General features: G+C 39.2%; 3 protein-coding genes across 3 annotated transcripts; 2 read left to right on the forward strand and 1 right to left on the reverse strand.

The window, feature by feature from the left end:
- Positions 1–429: 429 nt before the first annotated feature.
- Positions 430–2570, forward strand: LOC115778301 (uncharacterized). Its single transcript, XM_030726369.1, has 4 exons — positions 430–507; positions 605–1344; positions 1750–2281; positions 2430–2570. Exons 2-4 carry the CDS (start codon positions 854–856, stop codon positions 2568–2570), a joined length of 1164 nt encoding a protein of 387 aa, XP_030582229.1. The 5' UTR covers positions 430–507; positions 605–853.
- A 2688-nt stretch (positions 2571–5258) lies between these two features.
- LOC115788164 (nanos homolog 3-like) lies at positions 5259–6408 on the reverse strand. The gene has a single exon (XM_030741111.1). It carries the CDS (start codon positions 6378–6380, stop codon positions 5790–5792), a length of 591 nt encoding a protein of 196 aa, XP_030596971.1. The 5' UTR covers positions 6381–6408; the 3' UTR covers positions 5259–5789.
- Positions 6409–10797: 4389 nt separating this feature from the next.
- Positions 10798–15282, forward strand: LOC115788989 (uncharacterized). Its single transcript, XM_030742135.1, has 6 exons — positions 10798–10875; positions 10973–11712; positions 12118–12649; positions 12798–12934; positions 13253–13357; positions 15099–15282. The coding sequence occupies exons 2-6, from the start codon at positions 11222–11224 to the stop codon at positions 15175–15177; spliced, it is 1344 nt and encodes a 447-aa protein (XP_030597995.1). The 5' UTR covers positions 10798–10875; positions 10973–11221; the 3' UTR covers positions 15178–15282.
- Positions 15283–15927: the final 645 nt, after the last annotated feature.

The raw sequence follows: 15927 nt of genomic DNA on the forward strand, positions 1-15927 counted from the left end.
GCTTTCTCATCCTCATCTCTGGCTGTGCATCAGTTGTTTTGTGACTAGATCACTCAGTAGATAAAAAAAATGACAGCTTTGATTTGTCTAGCAAATTTTAAAGGAGCGGGGCATGGGGTGTCTTTCATTAGAAAATTGTGGTTTCCGGTTTTTCATCTATCCATCTATTTTATTAACCACTTATTCAGTCTGGGGCCTGAGATTAAACTGGCTGTACACTACCAGTCAAAGTTTTGGTGTCCAGACTTTTGAATGGTACAGAATGTGACTCTTGAACTAAAAAGAGTTTGACACCCCTGATTTAAAGTGTTATATAACATTTATAACACCAATTAAATGTTAATTGCCTATAGCAATTCTCCTTCACAGTATTGATCAGTTGAATTGATTGCTTTGTTTTAAGAGGACTTAGCTGCACCGCAGCCTCGGTCACTCAGGTCAAGAAAGAGGAAGTGTCCAAGTGATGAAATTTCTCTAACCGATGATGTTCAAGCTCCACATCAACAGGTACTTTAGGTGATGGAAACTGAACCTACATTCACATATTATTGAGACATACTGCTTGATTCTGTTGTGTGTGTGTGTTTTTGTTTTATTTCAGGAGGCTGAAGAAGATAACACAGCAGTGGTTTCCACACCACTACAGTGTCCCCGGTCTCCTGTGCAGGAATGTGCTAAAATTTCAAATCAGCAGGATCAGGGATCAGAGCAGTCCTGTGCCACAAAACGGGAAAAAGATGCAGGCTACTTTACAAATGTGGAACTTACAGAGCAAGATGTCACCAATCCCCAAAACGATTCTCAGCTGGAGGGCTTTCAAGTACTTACTGAAAATGACACCAACAGGAGTGGAATGAATGAGGAGGAAATAGGTTCAGATGAATGTCAGAGATCACTGCATCAAATACGCACAGATCAAGTCCAGGTCTTCTCCCCTATCACCAAAGAAAGTGATCAATCCTGCACAACTGCTCTGAATGCAAACGAGAACTCTGATGTGGAGAGAAATCAACAGACTGGCCCAGAAGAGCCCATCAACGTGTGCGTGGATGATATCAAAGACCTCATAAAGGAGTCAACAGCAGGATTACCGGCCAAGAAAAAGCGAAGGATGGGCATGTGTGGCCTGACAAAGAAGGAGCGGAGTCATTTTTTACTGACACAGAAGCATGAAAATGGGCAGAACAGAGAGGATAAGGTGGAGAAACCTGTTTGTGATAACACAGCTGAACCTGTGGCTCTGGGAAAGAATACTCCTCCATCCATCCCAGCCGAAGGGCAGAATGTGGCGCTGAGTGAGGAAGTGCTAAAGCTTCAGTCCAGTCACTGTGAAGAGGATGAAAAGTAAGGATCATTTTACATTTCTTACATTTTTATATTAATTTTTATAACACTCGTGACAACAAGCAACATTAACACAGCTGTTACCTTAGTTATTGTTTAGGCAAAAGAGGTTTTAAACAACAATTTTGATTGTTTAAAATTTACACAGCATGAACTTCAGATATGTTTGGTTTTATATATTTAAAATACCAAAACAGAGTTCAGTTTAGACAGTTCAAAAATTAGAACTCACAATATAAAGTAAAAATTAAGATTGCAAAGTCCTCTTTTTATTGCGAGTTAAGATCTTTCTGTGAAATCAGCAGCTTCAGAAGAACTTCAAATACTTTAAAAACTGAGCTATATGTATAAAAGAATTAATATAATTTCTTTCTTTCTTTGACAATAATATTTGACAACACACAGAGCAGAAAGGAAAGCCCATGTTCCGGTCGGTCCTTCAGATGGCTCCACTGCAGTGTGTGATCCCGACTGCTCAGTGGGAAAAGGTTTCGAGTGTGAAGATGGCTTTGTTACTGGTTCAGAGCCAGCTGGTAACTCTGATCAACTTGCAGAAAAAGAAGTGGGGGGAAATTTGGACAGCCAAACGCTCCAAGAACTCAAAGCTCGGATCAGTGAAGTTACAGATGAAATACCTGAAAAACCCGAGGAAGGTGGCTCAGCAAAAGGAAAGTGTAGCTCTGCCGTTTCTTTTTGCACAAGTCGAGATGACAAGAGTGACAACTGGGACGCAGTTGAGGCCCCCCTTCTGCAGGTGAAGAGTGTGACTGGAACAAGAGATGAGAAGAAGGAAGAGATGAGCGGCGATGTGGTTGGTGGTGATGGAGCCGATGAAGGTGCCTCCTGTTCACGCACCCAGCCGGGAGGATTAAAATGTGGCTCTGTGGAGCTCCGTGAGGCTGCAGCAACACCCAGCGTCTCAGAGAGGAAGGACAGTGTAAGTAATGGGACTAGAACCTGAACAGGATTCAGAGGGGAAGGAACAGGCTGAAGTACTAGTACAAAAACAGCTACTTAATTCATATAAGGTTGAAAGTTACTGTGTTTAAAATTTACATTTTTTTGTTTGTTTTTTTTAAATACAGCGTGATTCTGATGAACCTGCTGCTGGTCCTTCAACTGCTCACGCTGAACACGCTCAGACCCTGGACACTGCTGACTCATTTGGACGTGGATGCTTAGATTATGTGTCGGACTCCCAGCTGAACACCATGGTTCTGATGTAAGAAATAAGTGAGGGAATACAAAAGGGTAGTGAGAGAGAACAACTTACTGTCTGACAGATTTGTTACAAAAAAGAGCCATGTGCTTTATTAGAAATGAACTGATACACCAAAGGCTAAACAAAGGACAGTCATACACTTCAGATGTATGCATTTTATTATGTTTATTTCTCAACCTCTCAGTTCTAGTTTCACTCAACATTCAAGGAACAATTAATGAAAATTTCTGTCTTACAAGTTAAAAATCTATTTTAGTCATATTAACAGCAAGCTTAATCACCTCTTATTTAATTAGCCCAGTGTTTGTCTTTCTACAGTGAGGATGAGATGATGTGGAAAGACGAAGGTCCGGATTCCTCAGACCGTCATGAAGATGCTACAGACCTGATCTGTGGACTCACCAGAGAACTCGCTTCTCTAAAGTTAGTAGATGCCATTTTCCTTTTTTTTTTTTTTTTTTTTTTTTTTTTAACTACTTTTATGTCGTCTTTTTCTTCTTACATTTCTCTGTTTCCAGCTCAGCATTTCTCTCTTCCTGCAGGTAAATATTTACTACCATTGGTCAGTCTAATCCTTTTTATACTAATCTCTGTGCTGTGATTGGTTGGGTTTGGGTTGTGTAGTCAACTTTGTCAGCTGTAGATCATGTCTGGTCAAGCCCTGAAGGTCCAAATTTCAGAGTGAAGGGGGCTTTTGCTCAGAGAAACTCCACACATTAAAACAAGTTAATATGTCACTGGCTTGAAAGAATACAAATTCCTTTATATGAACTTAGCACAAAAAGTAATTAAATTTGTGTTTGGACAGTTATTTCTTTGTTGTAACAATGATTCTTTGCAGTAAATCTTATACCCCTGGAAAGGCTGTTTATTTCCCCTTATATGGTGCCACATTTGTAAGAATTATGCATTTATGGGTTGACCAGCAGAGTTGAGTATGTGGGTCGCACCCATGAAAAACTTCAGATGGCTGCACCTGGGAAAAGGAAATGTGTGAAGATGGCTTTGTTACTGATTAAAAGCAAGCTGCTAACTCAGATAAACTTGCAGAAAAACAAGTGTTCAGTGGGGTTGAGGTCAGGACTGCAGGCAGGGCACTCTGTTCTGGTAGTAGTATCTGATAAACCTGCTCTGTGGGGGCGAGTGTTGTCATCTTGGAGGATAAAGTTCAGTCCCAGACTGGGGAGATATGGGACTGCAACTGGTTGCAGACTCTCATCTCGATATCTCACTGCATTGAGATTGTCAATGAAGACCTAAGCTACCAGAAGCTCAAAACAAGAGTCAATAGCAGAATAAGCTGTTTGGAAGATTTGGCAAGTTTTTCATGGATGCAACCCACAAACTCAGCTCTGCTGCGGCACCATTTAAGGGGAAATAAACAGGCTTTCCATGGTTATACGATTTATCACCAAGAAGCATTGCTACAAGTAATCAACCAAACACAAATTTCCTTACTTTTTGTTTAAAGAAACAAAGATTACAAATCAGCAAGAGAAAGTATGAAGATGTGAGAAAGACCGACATTTTGGAGCAAAAAAAAATAATTACCACAAGAAGGAAAGTACTAATTTGCTTGAATAATTCTGCAGCACCTTTAAAGTGCATGACCTTTACAATGACCCATTCTTCTGTTATTACATCCCTCTCCCCATTCTTTACATCGGTCACTTAAAGGGGGCTTGTTGTGCTTATTTCCAACTCCACAGTTCCACTAGAGTAGCCCTTGTAAGTTAGTCAAAAAAAAAAAAAAATCCTTATTCATCTTTTACTGGGCCTTGGTGCAGCCCTTCAGATCATCCATCAGAAACAAAATGTTTTAGCTCCCTTTCCCCTGCCTTCAAACCAGCTTGCTTCTGATTGGCCAGTGCTCACAAACAGAAGCCATAGTTGCGTACCTGATTTGACCATCATTAAAATTACTTTGCAGTGATGTCATTATTAAAATGAGTTTGCGTATTAAATATGCAAAGTAATTTTAATGATGACATTGCTAAGAGCATCTCGTGAACCCGGGAATGACAAGCAATACAGCGCGCTGATTCATATGTTTTTGTACAGTGTATGTATGACAGAAAAGAACAAAATGCCCATCATAAAAAACCATATCCCCCTAATCTGTAATCAGGATTGCTCACTAAATTAAACATTTTGTCCTCTTATTTTTCTTGTAGTCGGAAAGTCATGGCCACTTATCGAGAGCTGCAGAGCCTCCGGCGTAGCAGTAAAACTTCAAGGAGCGCCACACGTTGAGATAGTTCCTTCCATCCTAATTTCACTGCTGCCTCAATGGTTCATTGGAAGACACATTTTAAATTGTTTTTTTATTGTTCTGGTGTCATTTGCAGGTCAGTTTTTTTTTTTTTTAGTTTGATTACTTATTCTTCATCCTCGTTCTTCCCAAATAAAGATGGACGTTTATTAAAGAAGTTTCGTATGTCTGTGATTTACCCAGATTAATCTTCTCATGCCTTATTTAAATTCTGTCAAACAATTTCAAAAATAAAAAGTGACAACAAAGGATGCAATCAAATTTAGTCAATTTAGACATTTATAACTTGTTAGCATACAAAAATATCTACAGGGAAATTTTCAGACTTTTTTCACAAAGAGCTACAATGGCATTTTAGAAGAGCCACAGGTACAACTTTCAAAATAAAATAGTCTGGTCTAAAGAACAGGGCTCTACTTGCACACGTCAGAACAATAACAAGTCACTCATATTTTAAAAAAATTTAAAATGCTGACATGGTCACACGATGGTTTACCTGCTGTAGTAAAGTTATTACTGATGACTGCATCTTATAAAGGTTTGATAGTGTTATAATCCTTGCATGAACAGGAAATATGAAACTGGACATCAGTGAGCCATGTTTTAAAAGTATGCAAAACAAACATACATTATTTTTTTATAATTTCTCTCTCTATATTTTTGAAACCTCACAAACATAAAATTTGGTAGTCGTTCTTGAAGATACCTTACAAATCCAAACACCAAACAGCTGAGGTATTTTGGGCTGGCAAGACCAGCTGCAAAGAAACTCTAATCAGCTACACAGCAAATGAACCAAAGCATGCAAATGAAAACACACAAAAGCAAAACCACACTGGTGCAAAAACAAATACACAAATGGAAAACTAAAGTCACACTAAACGAAAACAGGATCCTGCCTTCTGTGTAGTGGCTTATTGCTTCCTTGCTTCCATTCCTCTACCTGTTGGTTCAGCGTTTGGACTTGGCGTACACGGAGCTGTATGCGCTGTCCACTTTGGGGCAGAAGCGCTTGGTGTGAGCTTTTGCCCCCGTGGCTCCACACAGAGGACACACGTACTGCCGCAGATAGGGACACGTAATATCTCCTGCTTGGTTCTTAAGCCGGTGGGATCCGTAGACCAGCTCGGACTCCCCGTTGTGCTTGCAGAAGCTGCAGAACATTCGCTCGGGAGGCAAGGCCGGCACCTCAGGTGTTTTGAAACGACTCGTCTTCTTGCGATCTTTTGGCCTCCCGGAGCCCGTCGGTATTGGTATTAATTTCAAATCGACTATTGGCGCATCCGCACCAAAGGAACACGTTGGTGCACACTCGCGGGAGCAGGGATCTGGCGCACTAATAGCTCTACGGCCGCTTTGGCGAACTGCGTTAAAGCGCACAGAAACCATAGCATGGCTAAGACCGTCAAATTCCGTATGGTGAGCGTTGGAAACGGGGAGGGAGGACTCAGAGGCGGTATTCTGACCCACGATCCCTCTGATTATATCAGAAAGTCCCATGTAGTCTCGCCAGGGCTGGAAACCTTTGTTGTCGGACTCCATGAAGTGTGGCAGGTGATGGATTCCTCAAACCATTCCGTTCCCCTTTAGGAAGATTACTCAGTTTTTTACTTGAAATAAACACAAGTAAAAAAAAAGGGCGCTAGGTGCGCACAAAACGTTCTGATTGGTAATTAAGTACAAGTGGTAACGAAAGGAACACGCCCCCAGCAGCCCATTAGGCCAGCAGCCAATCACGTGCATGTGCGCAACACGTGCGGTCAATTGACGCCTGAATTCCCGCCAAGAAAGAGAAAAAAAAAAAAAAAAAGAACCACTGTGCATGTCTTACATGTTACGTTACATACCATTGCTTTCATAGTGAAAAGCAACATTTTATATTTGCTTTTATAAAGCAGTAACAACACATTTTTAACATGGGGACTTATTTCAGACACAGAACGCAATTCCAGTCTGTGCTGCGTGCTTGGACAAGCTGGGCTTTTTCCATATCCAGGCATTCTGAGTGGAACCAGCGCATACAGCTATCACACTGTATCTGTAACAAATAACTGGGCGTTATAACTGTCCAAGTAGATGAGTTTGACATAAATACATCAATGTTCTCCTAAACAGGAAAATACTTTGTCCTAGAGAACAATGTACTTAAAAAAATGAATGAATGAAAAGGAAATTATATTTAAAGGATTACTGTACCCAGTCAGTGGTGGATGGCCCTGCACATGGTGGCTTACTTGATGCACACATGGCACAGTTGTTGTCGCTGTCAAATACTAAAACCAAATCTAAGATTAGTAATATTGCTTAATATACAGACTTGAATTTAACAATAAAATCTTATCCACCTGAGGCATCAATGATTGTCTGGGCCAAAGACCTTCGTGCTTGGGCCATCTCTTTTTTAGTGGTCCCAAATTTCATCTTTGGTTTCTCTGGGAAGGCTTTCATTACTGCTTTGGCCATCTAAAGTCAAGCACTATGATTATTCTATGCATTTTCATTTTAATTACAAATATAACGAACAAAACAAAAAAGATCAATTAAATATTGTCTCAATTTGCAATCAAAGATTGCGCCAAAGTAATCCATGTCACCAGGGCACCCTGGTGGGCTACAAAGGTACTCCAGGTGGGCCGCAGTAATAAATTCTTTAACTCTGTAATTCATATCAGAAAATATCAAATAAGTAGTAACATATTTTTTATAAAGTTATTTATTTATTTATATTAAACATGAGTGTTTTTTATTTGTTAAAATTTTGAGGAACTACATTAACGTGTGTTGTATTTTAATTATATTGAATATTTAAGATTACTGGCCCATGGAATTCTTGTTTTCAAGTGGGACACAGGACTCCTGATTTTTTGAATGGCTGCTTTACAGACGTGGCAAAACTTTGTAAGTGTTTTAACAGTGAAGTAAAACTTGATTTTATGTAACCTATGAGAAACAGATCTGATAATAGCACACTAAATTAATATGAAAAAGAACGGCCCTCTGGGAAGTTGGCATTGTCAAGCTGTCAAATACTGGCTATGTTGCAGTATTAAATAGTTAAATGTTACAACTGCTTTAAAAAGGAGACATAAATATTTCTTGAAAGCAAAAGATTCTGTGATGATGGAAAGCACCATAAATTTTTTTCAACTGTGAAAATTGTATAATTATCAATGATAATGTCAGTAGGTAGGTAGCTATAAGGCCTCTAAAGGATGTTTTCTAAAATTACAAACTACTCATGTGAGAAGATGTTGAGAGGTCATGGCCATGTAGAACATGCTTGTACTACGATTTCAAATAATGTAGAAAAAAATAAAAAACCAGCAGGTAAAAATGGACAATAGTTTTATTGTTATATGTTTGTTTTCTTGGATTGCTTGCAAGCTTTACATACAAATTGCCCTAGTAGTGCACTGACTGTAAGTGTCAATAGTAAAGTCTCACAAATTAGCACAGACTGAAGAAAGACAAAAGTTGAATTGACAGTATTATTAAACCACTGTCTTTTATTGGCAAACCCAGATTAAATACAACTGCAACTACAGTAATTCAAAGACAGGGTCTTAACAATAATGGGGCAACAGTGACCACAGTAAACCACCAAAGGAGAACAAGATAAGTTGAATGTTTGTTAGTAATATTCTTTTGGATCTTCTTCTTCAATTCAGCTGGTAACTCACTGTATTATTTTCCTCCATCACATCACCCCTCTGCATGTGCTCCTTCAATACATCCATGAGTTTCCTCTGTGTTATTCCTCTATTCCTCCTGCCTGACAGCTCCATCTGCAATGTCCTTATCTAATGTACTTGGAATTCCTCCACTGTAAATCTTAAAATCTTCTGATCGGTAAAATAGGCATGTGCCACTGGCAGAGAAATAGCTGCGTCACCTTGAACAGCGCTCCTATGAATACAGTTGAAAAATACCAATAATAATACATTACTGTACTTGGGATTTTGAAAGCAATTTTCTCAAAAACCGTACAGTTATTTGAGATGAAAGTCAGTTCATATACAGTGGGGGTCAAGGTGAGCAAGAATCAGCTGAAAGCTCTGCATCACCTCGAACAGTCCTCCTATGAATACACCTCAAAAATGTCACTTTGAGTAAAAAAGTGGAGTATACATGAATTCATTTTTGTTTTAAAAGATTGAGATGATAAATAAATTACACCTTTACAAAGCTGAGTATTTAGAGGCTTGACAGTATTTTTTTTAATGAAAAATGCATTGCAATGGTGTACATTGAAGCAGACCCGTCGCTATGGGCGGGCCCTAGGGGGCCGTGCCCGCCCACTGATACGCTTGGGCCCGCCCTGGCCCGCCCACCCAAGCCAGATCACTAATCAAGCTAATAATAGTGGTGCCCCCCTGTTGGATTTCATAAGCCCCCCTTAAGACTGAGATCTGGCGATGGGACTGCATTGAAGGATAACAACACTTCCGATGTGTTATTTAGGGCGACTGGCAGCCGTACCGTAATATGCGGTATAAATGGGCAACGTAATTCTATGTGCGGCTAGCTTGACTGCGTCTTCGAAAATGAGGGCTCACTTGACCGCGGTTTTTGAATCATTATGACTGCAAATGTAGTTTAATTTCCGTGTAGTGGTGTCAAACATGTGGACTACGGACCAGAACTGGAACCGAACTGGTGCCAAAAAAAAAAGATAATTTGCCAAAAAGTGATTGTGTGTTTTTTTTTTTATGTGTAATATCTTTGCTTATATTGGTAAATAGGCTGTAGTCAACAGGATTTATGAAGGGATTATATATCAGACAAACTGACTTTTTTGCAAGGATCTTTATGATTCTGCATTATTGGACCTACTCTGTGTTCTAAATTATAATCAACCAAGACCTTTTAGCCACTTAAAATATATTTATAGAACTGTTAAATCTGCTACCATTTCTGCTGTCCTCTTGTCCAGATCTCTCTTGAAAAGGATGTTTTTAATGTCAGAGACTTTTTTGCCTGGATAAATTAAGGCTATATAAAAGTCACTTTGCCAAAAACTGATTGCAGCTTCTACTTTGTGACAGGAATGTTCTTTATGGCTGAAAATGGTTTGATATCATTCATTAGAGATCATTTTCAGATATGTTTGACAGATTATAGGCCAACAAGTAATTTGCAGCAGTTTAAATACCAGCAATCAATCTTTGGCAAATACCAGAAATGACCTTTGGGCAGATGATCACTTTTTGGTATGACACCAGTATTTAAACTGTTGTAAATGACTTGCTGGCCTATATTCTATCAAACATATCACTAATGAATTATATGAAGTCATTTTGTGCCAGAAAGTACATTCCTGTCACAAAGCAGAAGCTGCAATCAGTTTTTGGCAAGTAAAGCTAAAAGTATTTCTAGAGCTAGACAAGGTGTTTGAATAATTAACATGTAAAAGACAATTATTTACTTACAAGAACTGCATGTGAAGGATTTGTGCTTTTCTGCTAAGATTGTACATTGTAATGGGCATGTAATGACTATACTCTGTTGCTTTGCACTGTGGTTGAAGTTGCTTTCTCATCCTCATCTCTGGCTGTGCATCAGTTGTTTTGTGACTAGATCACTCAGTAGATAAAAAAAAATGACAGCTTTGATTTGTCTAGCAAATTTTAAAGGAGCGGGGCATGGGGTGTCTTTCATTAGAAAATTGTGGTTTCCGGTTTTTCATCTATCCATCTATTTTATTAACCACTTATTCAGTCTGGGGCCTGAGATTAAACTGGCTGTACACTACCAGTCAAAGTTTTGGTGTCCAGACTTTTGAATGGTACAGAATGTGACTCTTGAACTAAAAAGAGTTTGACACCCCTGATTTAAAGTGTTATATAACATTTATAACACCAATTAAATGTTAATTGCCTATAGCAATTCTCCTTCACAGTATTGATCAGTTGAATTGATTGCTTTGTTTTAAGAGGACTTAGCTGCACCGCAGCCTCGGTCACTCAGGTCAAGAAAGAGGAAGTGTCCAAGTGATGAAATTTCTCTAACCGATGATGTTCAAGCTCCACATCAACAGGTACTTTAGGTGATGGAAACTGAACCTACATTCACATATTATTGAGACATACTGCTTGATTCTGTTGTGTGTGTGTGTTTTTGTTTTATTTCAGGAGGCTGAAGAAGATAACACAGCAGTGGTTTCCACACCACTACAGTGTCCCCGGTCTCCTGTGCAGGAATGTGCTAAAATTTCAAATCAGCAGGATCAGGGATCAGAGCAGTCCTGTGCCACAAAACGGGAAAAAGATGCAGGCTACTTTACAAATGTGGAACTTACAGAGCAAGATGTCACCAATCCCCAAAACGATTCTCAGCTGGAGGGCTTTCAAGTACTTACTGAAAATGACACCAACAGGAGTGGAATGAATGAGGAGGAAATAGGTTCAGATGAATGTCAGAGATCACTGCATCAAATACGCACAGATCAAGTCCAGGTCTTCTCCCCTATCACCAAAGAAAGTGATCAATCCTCCACAACTGCTCTGAATGCAAACGAGAACTCTGATGTGGAGAGAAATCAACAGACTGGCCCAGAAGAGCCCATCAACGTGTGCGTGGATGATATCAAAGACCTCATAAAGGAGTCAACAGCAGGATTACCGGCCAAGAAAAAGAGAAGGATGGGCATGTGTGGCCTGACAAAGAAGGAGCGGAGTCATTTTTTACTGACACAGAAGCATGAAAATGGGCAGAACAGAGAGGATAAGGTGGAGAAACCTGTTTGTGATAACACAGCTGAACCTGTGGCTCTGGGAAAGAATACTCCTCCATCCATCCCAGCCGAAGGGCAGAATGTGGCGCTGAGTGAGGAAGTGCTAAAGCTTCAGTCCAGTCACTGTGAAGAGGATGAAAAGTAAGGATCATTTTACATTTCTTACATTTTTATATTAATTTTTATAACACTCGTGACAACAAGCAACATTAACACAGCTGTTACATTAGTTATTGTTTAGGCAAAAGAGGTTTTAAACAACAATTTTGATTGTTTAAAATTTACACAGCATGAACTTCAGATATGTTTGGTTTTATATATTTAAAATACCAAAACAGAGTTCAGTTTAGACAGTTCAAAAATTAGAACTCACAATATAAAGTAAAAATTAAGATTGCAAAGTCCTCTTTTTATTGCGAGTTAAGATCTTTCTGTGAAATCAGCAGCTTCAGAAGAACTTCAAATACTTTAAAAACTGAGCTATATGTATAAAAGAATTAATATAATTTCTTTCTTTCTTTGACAATAATATTTGACAACACACAGAGCAGAAAGGAAAGCCCATGTTCCGGTCGGTCCTTCAGATGGCTCCACTGCAGTGTGTGATCCCGACTGCTCAGTGGGAAAAGGTTTCGAGTGTGAAGATGGCTTTGTTACTGGTTCAGAGCCAGCTGGTAACTCTGATCAACTTGCAGAAAAAGAAGTGGGGGGAAATTTGGACAGCCAAACGCTCCAAGAACTCAAAGCTCGGATCAGTGAAGTTACAGATGAAATACCTGAAAAACCCGAGGAAGGTGGCTCAGCAAAAGGAAAGTGTAGCTCTGCCGTTTCTTTTTGCACAAGTCGAGATGACAAGAGTGACAACTGGGACGCAGTTGAGGCCCCCCTTCTGCAGGTGAAGAGTGTGACTGGAACAAGAGATGAGAAGAAGGAAGAGATGAGCGGCGATGTGGTTGGTGGTGATGGAGCCGATGAAGGTGCCTCCTGTTCACGCACCCAGCCGGGAGGATTAAAATGTGGCTCTGTGGAGCTCCGTGAGGCTGCAGCAACACCCAGCGTCTCAGAGAGGAAGGACAGTGTAAGTAATGGGACTAGAACCTGAACAGGATTCAGAGGGGAAGGAACAGGCTGAAGTACTAGTACAAAAACAGCTACTTAATTCATATAAGGTTGAAAGTTACTGTGTTTAAAATTTACATTTTTTTGTTTGTTTTTTTTAAATACAGCGTGATTCTGATGAACCTGCTGCTGGTCCTTCAACTGCTCACGCTGAACACGCTCAGACCCTGGACACTGCTGACTCATTTGGACGTGGATGCTTAGATTATGTGTCGGACTCCCAGCTGAACACCATAGTTCTGATGTAAGAAATAAGTGAGGGAATACAAAAGGGTAGTGAGAGAGAACAACTTACTGTCTGACAGATTTGTTACAAAAAAGAGCCATGTGCTTTATTAGAAATGAACTGATACACCAAAGGCTAAACAAAGGACAGTCATACACTTCAGATGTATGCATTTTATTATGTTTATTTCTCAACCTCTCAGTTCTAGTTTCACTCAACATTCAAGGAACAATTAATGAAAATTTCTGTCTTACAAGTTAAAAATCTATTTTAGTCATATTAACAGCAAGCTTAATCACCTCTTATTTAATTAGCCCAGTGTTTGTCTTTCTACAGTGAGGATGAGATGATGTGGAAAGACGAAGGTCCGGATTCCTCAGACCGTCATGAAGATGCTACAGACCTGATCTGTGGACTCACCAGAGAACTCGCTTCTCTAAAGTTAGTAGATGCCATTTTCCTTTTTTTTTTTTTTTTTTAACTACTTTTATGTCGTCTTTTTCTTCTTACATTTCTCTGTTTCCAGCTCAGCATTTCTCTCTTCCTGCAGGTAAATATTTACTACCATTGGTCAGTCTAATCCTTTTTATACTAATCTCTGTGCTGTGATTGGTTGGGTTTGGGTTGTGTAGTCAACTTTGTCAGCTGTAGATCATGTCTGGTCAAGCCCTGAAGGTCCAAATTTCAGAGTGAAGGGGGCTTTTGCTCAGAGAAACTCCACACATTAAAACAAGTTAATATGTCACTGGCTTGAAAGAATACAAATTCCTTTATATGAACTTAGCACAAAAAGTAATTAAATTTGTGTTTGGACAGTTATTTCTTTGTTGTAACAATGATTCTTTGCAGTAAATCTTATACCCCTGGAAAGGCTGTTTATTTCCCCTTATATGGTGCCACATTTGTAAGAATTATGCATTTATGGGTTGACCAGCAGAGTTGAGTATGTGGGTCGCACCCATGAAAAACTTCAGATGGCTGCACCTGGGAAAAGGAAATGTGTGAAGATGGCTTTGTTACTGATTAAAAGCAAGCTGCTAACTCAGATAAACTTGCAGAAAAACAAGTGTTCAGTGGGGTTGAGGTCAGGACTGCAGGCAGGGCACTCTGTTCTGGTAGTAGTATCTGATAAACCTGCTCTGTGGGGGCGAGTGTTGTCATCTTGGAGGATAAAGTTCAGTCCCAGACTGGGGAGATATGGGACTGCAACTGGTTGCAGACTCTCATCTCGATATCTCACTGCATTGAGATTGTCAATGAAGACCTAAGCTACCAGAAGCTCAAAACAAGAGTCAATAGCAGAATAAGCTGTTTGGAAGATTTGGCAAGTTTTTCATGGATGCAACCCACAAACTCAGCTCTGCTGCGGCACCATTTAAGGGGAAATAAACAGGCTTTCCATGGTTATACGATTTATCACCAAGAAGCATTGCTACAAGTAATCAACCAAACACAAATTTCCTTACTTTTTGTTTAAAGAAACAAAGATTACAAATCAGCAAGAGAAAGTATGAAGATGTGAGAAAGACCGACATTTTGGAGCAAAAAAAAAATAATTACCACAAGAAGGAAAGTACTAATTTGCTTGAATAATTCTGCAGCACCTTTAAAGTGCATGACCTTTACAATGACCCATTCTTCTGTTATTACATCCCTCTCCCCATTCTTTACATCGGTCACTTAAAGGGGGCTTGTTGTGCTTATTTCCAACTCCACAGTTCCACTAGAGTAGCCCTTGTAAGTTAGTCAAAAAAAAAAAAAATCCTTATTCATCTTTTACTGGGCCTTGGTGCAGCCCTTCAGATCATCCATCAGAAACAAAATGTTTTAGCTCCCTTTCCCCTGCCTTCAAACCAGCTTGCTTCTGATTGGCCAGTGCTCACAAACAGAAGCCATAGTTGCGTACCTGATTTGACCATCATTAAAATTACTTTGCAGTGATGTCATTATTAAAATGAGTTTGCGTATTAAATATGCAAAGTAATTTTAATGATGACATTGCTAAGAGCATCTCGTGAACCCGGGAATGACAAGCAATACAGCGCGCTGATTCATATGTTTTTGTACAGTGTATGTATGACAGAAAAGAACAAAATGCCCATCATAAAAAACCATATCCCCCTAATCTGTAATCAGGATTGCTCACTAAATTAAACATTTTGTCCTCTTATTTTTCTTGTAGTCGGAAAGTCATGGCCACTTATCGAGAGCTGCAGAGCCTCCGGCGTAGCAGTAAAACTTCAAGGAGCGCCACACGTTGAGATAGTTCCTTCCATCCTAATTTCACTGCTGCCTCAATGGTTCATTGGAAGACACATTTTAAATTGTTTTTTTATTGTTCTGGTGTCATTTGCAGGTCAGTTTTTTTTTTTTTAGTTTGATTACTTATTCTTCATCCTCGTTCTTCCCAAATAAAGATGGACGTTTATTAAAGAAGTTTCGTATGTCTGTGATTTACCCAGATTAATCTTCTCATGCCTTATTTAAATTCTGTCAAACAATTTCAAAAATAAAAAGTGACAACAAAGGATGCAATCAAATTTAGTCAATTTAGACATTTATAACTTGTTAGCATACAAAAATATCTACAGGGAAATTTTCAGACTTTTTTCACAAAGAGCTACAATGGCATTTTAGAAGAGCCACAGGTACAACTTTCAAAATAAAATAGTCTGGTCTAAAGAACAGGGCTCTACTTGCACACGTCAGAACAATAACAAGTCACTCATATTTTAAAAAAATTTAAAATGCTGACATGGTCACACGATGGTTTACCTGCTGTAGTAAAGTTATTACTGATGACTGCATCTTATAAAGGTTTGATAGTGTTATAATCCTTGCATGAACAGGAAATATGAAACTGGACATCAGTGAGCCATGTTTTAAAAGTATGCAAAACAAACATACATTATTTTTTTATAATTTCTCTCTCTATATTTTTGAAACCTCACAAACATAAAATTTGGTAGTCGTTCTTGAAGATACCTTACAAATCCAAACACCAAACAGCT

This window comes from Archocentrus centrarchus, chromosome 1 (genome assembly GCF_007364275.1).
Source record: "Archocentrus centrarchus isolate MPI-CPG fArcCen1 chromosome 1, fArcCen1, whole genome shotgun sequence".
Taxonomy (NCBI): Eukaryota; Metazoa; Chordata; class Actinopteri; order Cichliformes; family Cichlidae; genus Archocentrus; species Archocentrus centrarchus.

Coding starts and splice junctions, on each gene's coding strand:
- LOC115788164 (XM_030741111.1), bottom strand. CDS start 6,380: ATGGAGTCCGACAACAAAGGTTTCCAGCCCTGGCGAGACTACATGGGA.
- LOC115788989 (XM_030742135.1), top strand. CDS start 11,222: ATGAATGAGGAGGAAATAGGTTCAGATGAATGTCAGAGATCACTGCAT. Junction 12,650..12,797: donor TCTCAGAGAGGAAGGACAGT/GTAAGTAATGGG, acceptor TTTTAAATACAG/CGTGATTCTGATGAACCTGC. Junction 12,935..13,252: donor CTGAACACCATAGTTCTGAT/GTAAGAAATAAG, acceptor GTCTTTCTACAG/TGAGGATGAGATGATGTGGA.
- LOC115778301 (XM_030726369.1), top strand. CDS start 854: ATGAATGAGGAGGAAATAGGTTCAGATGAATGTCAGAGATCACTGCAT. Junction 1,345..1,749: donor CACTGTGAAGAGGATGAAAA/GTAAGGATCATT, acceptor GACAACACACAG/AGCAGAAAGGAAAGCCCATG. Junction 2,282..2,429: donor TCTCAGAGAGGAAGGACAGT/GTAAGTAATGGG, acceptor TTTTAAATACAG/CGTGATTCTGATGAACCTGC.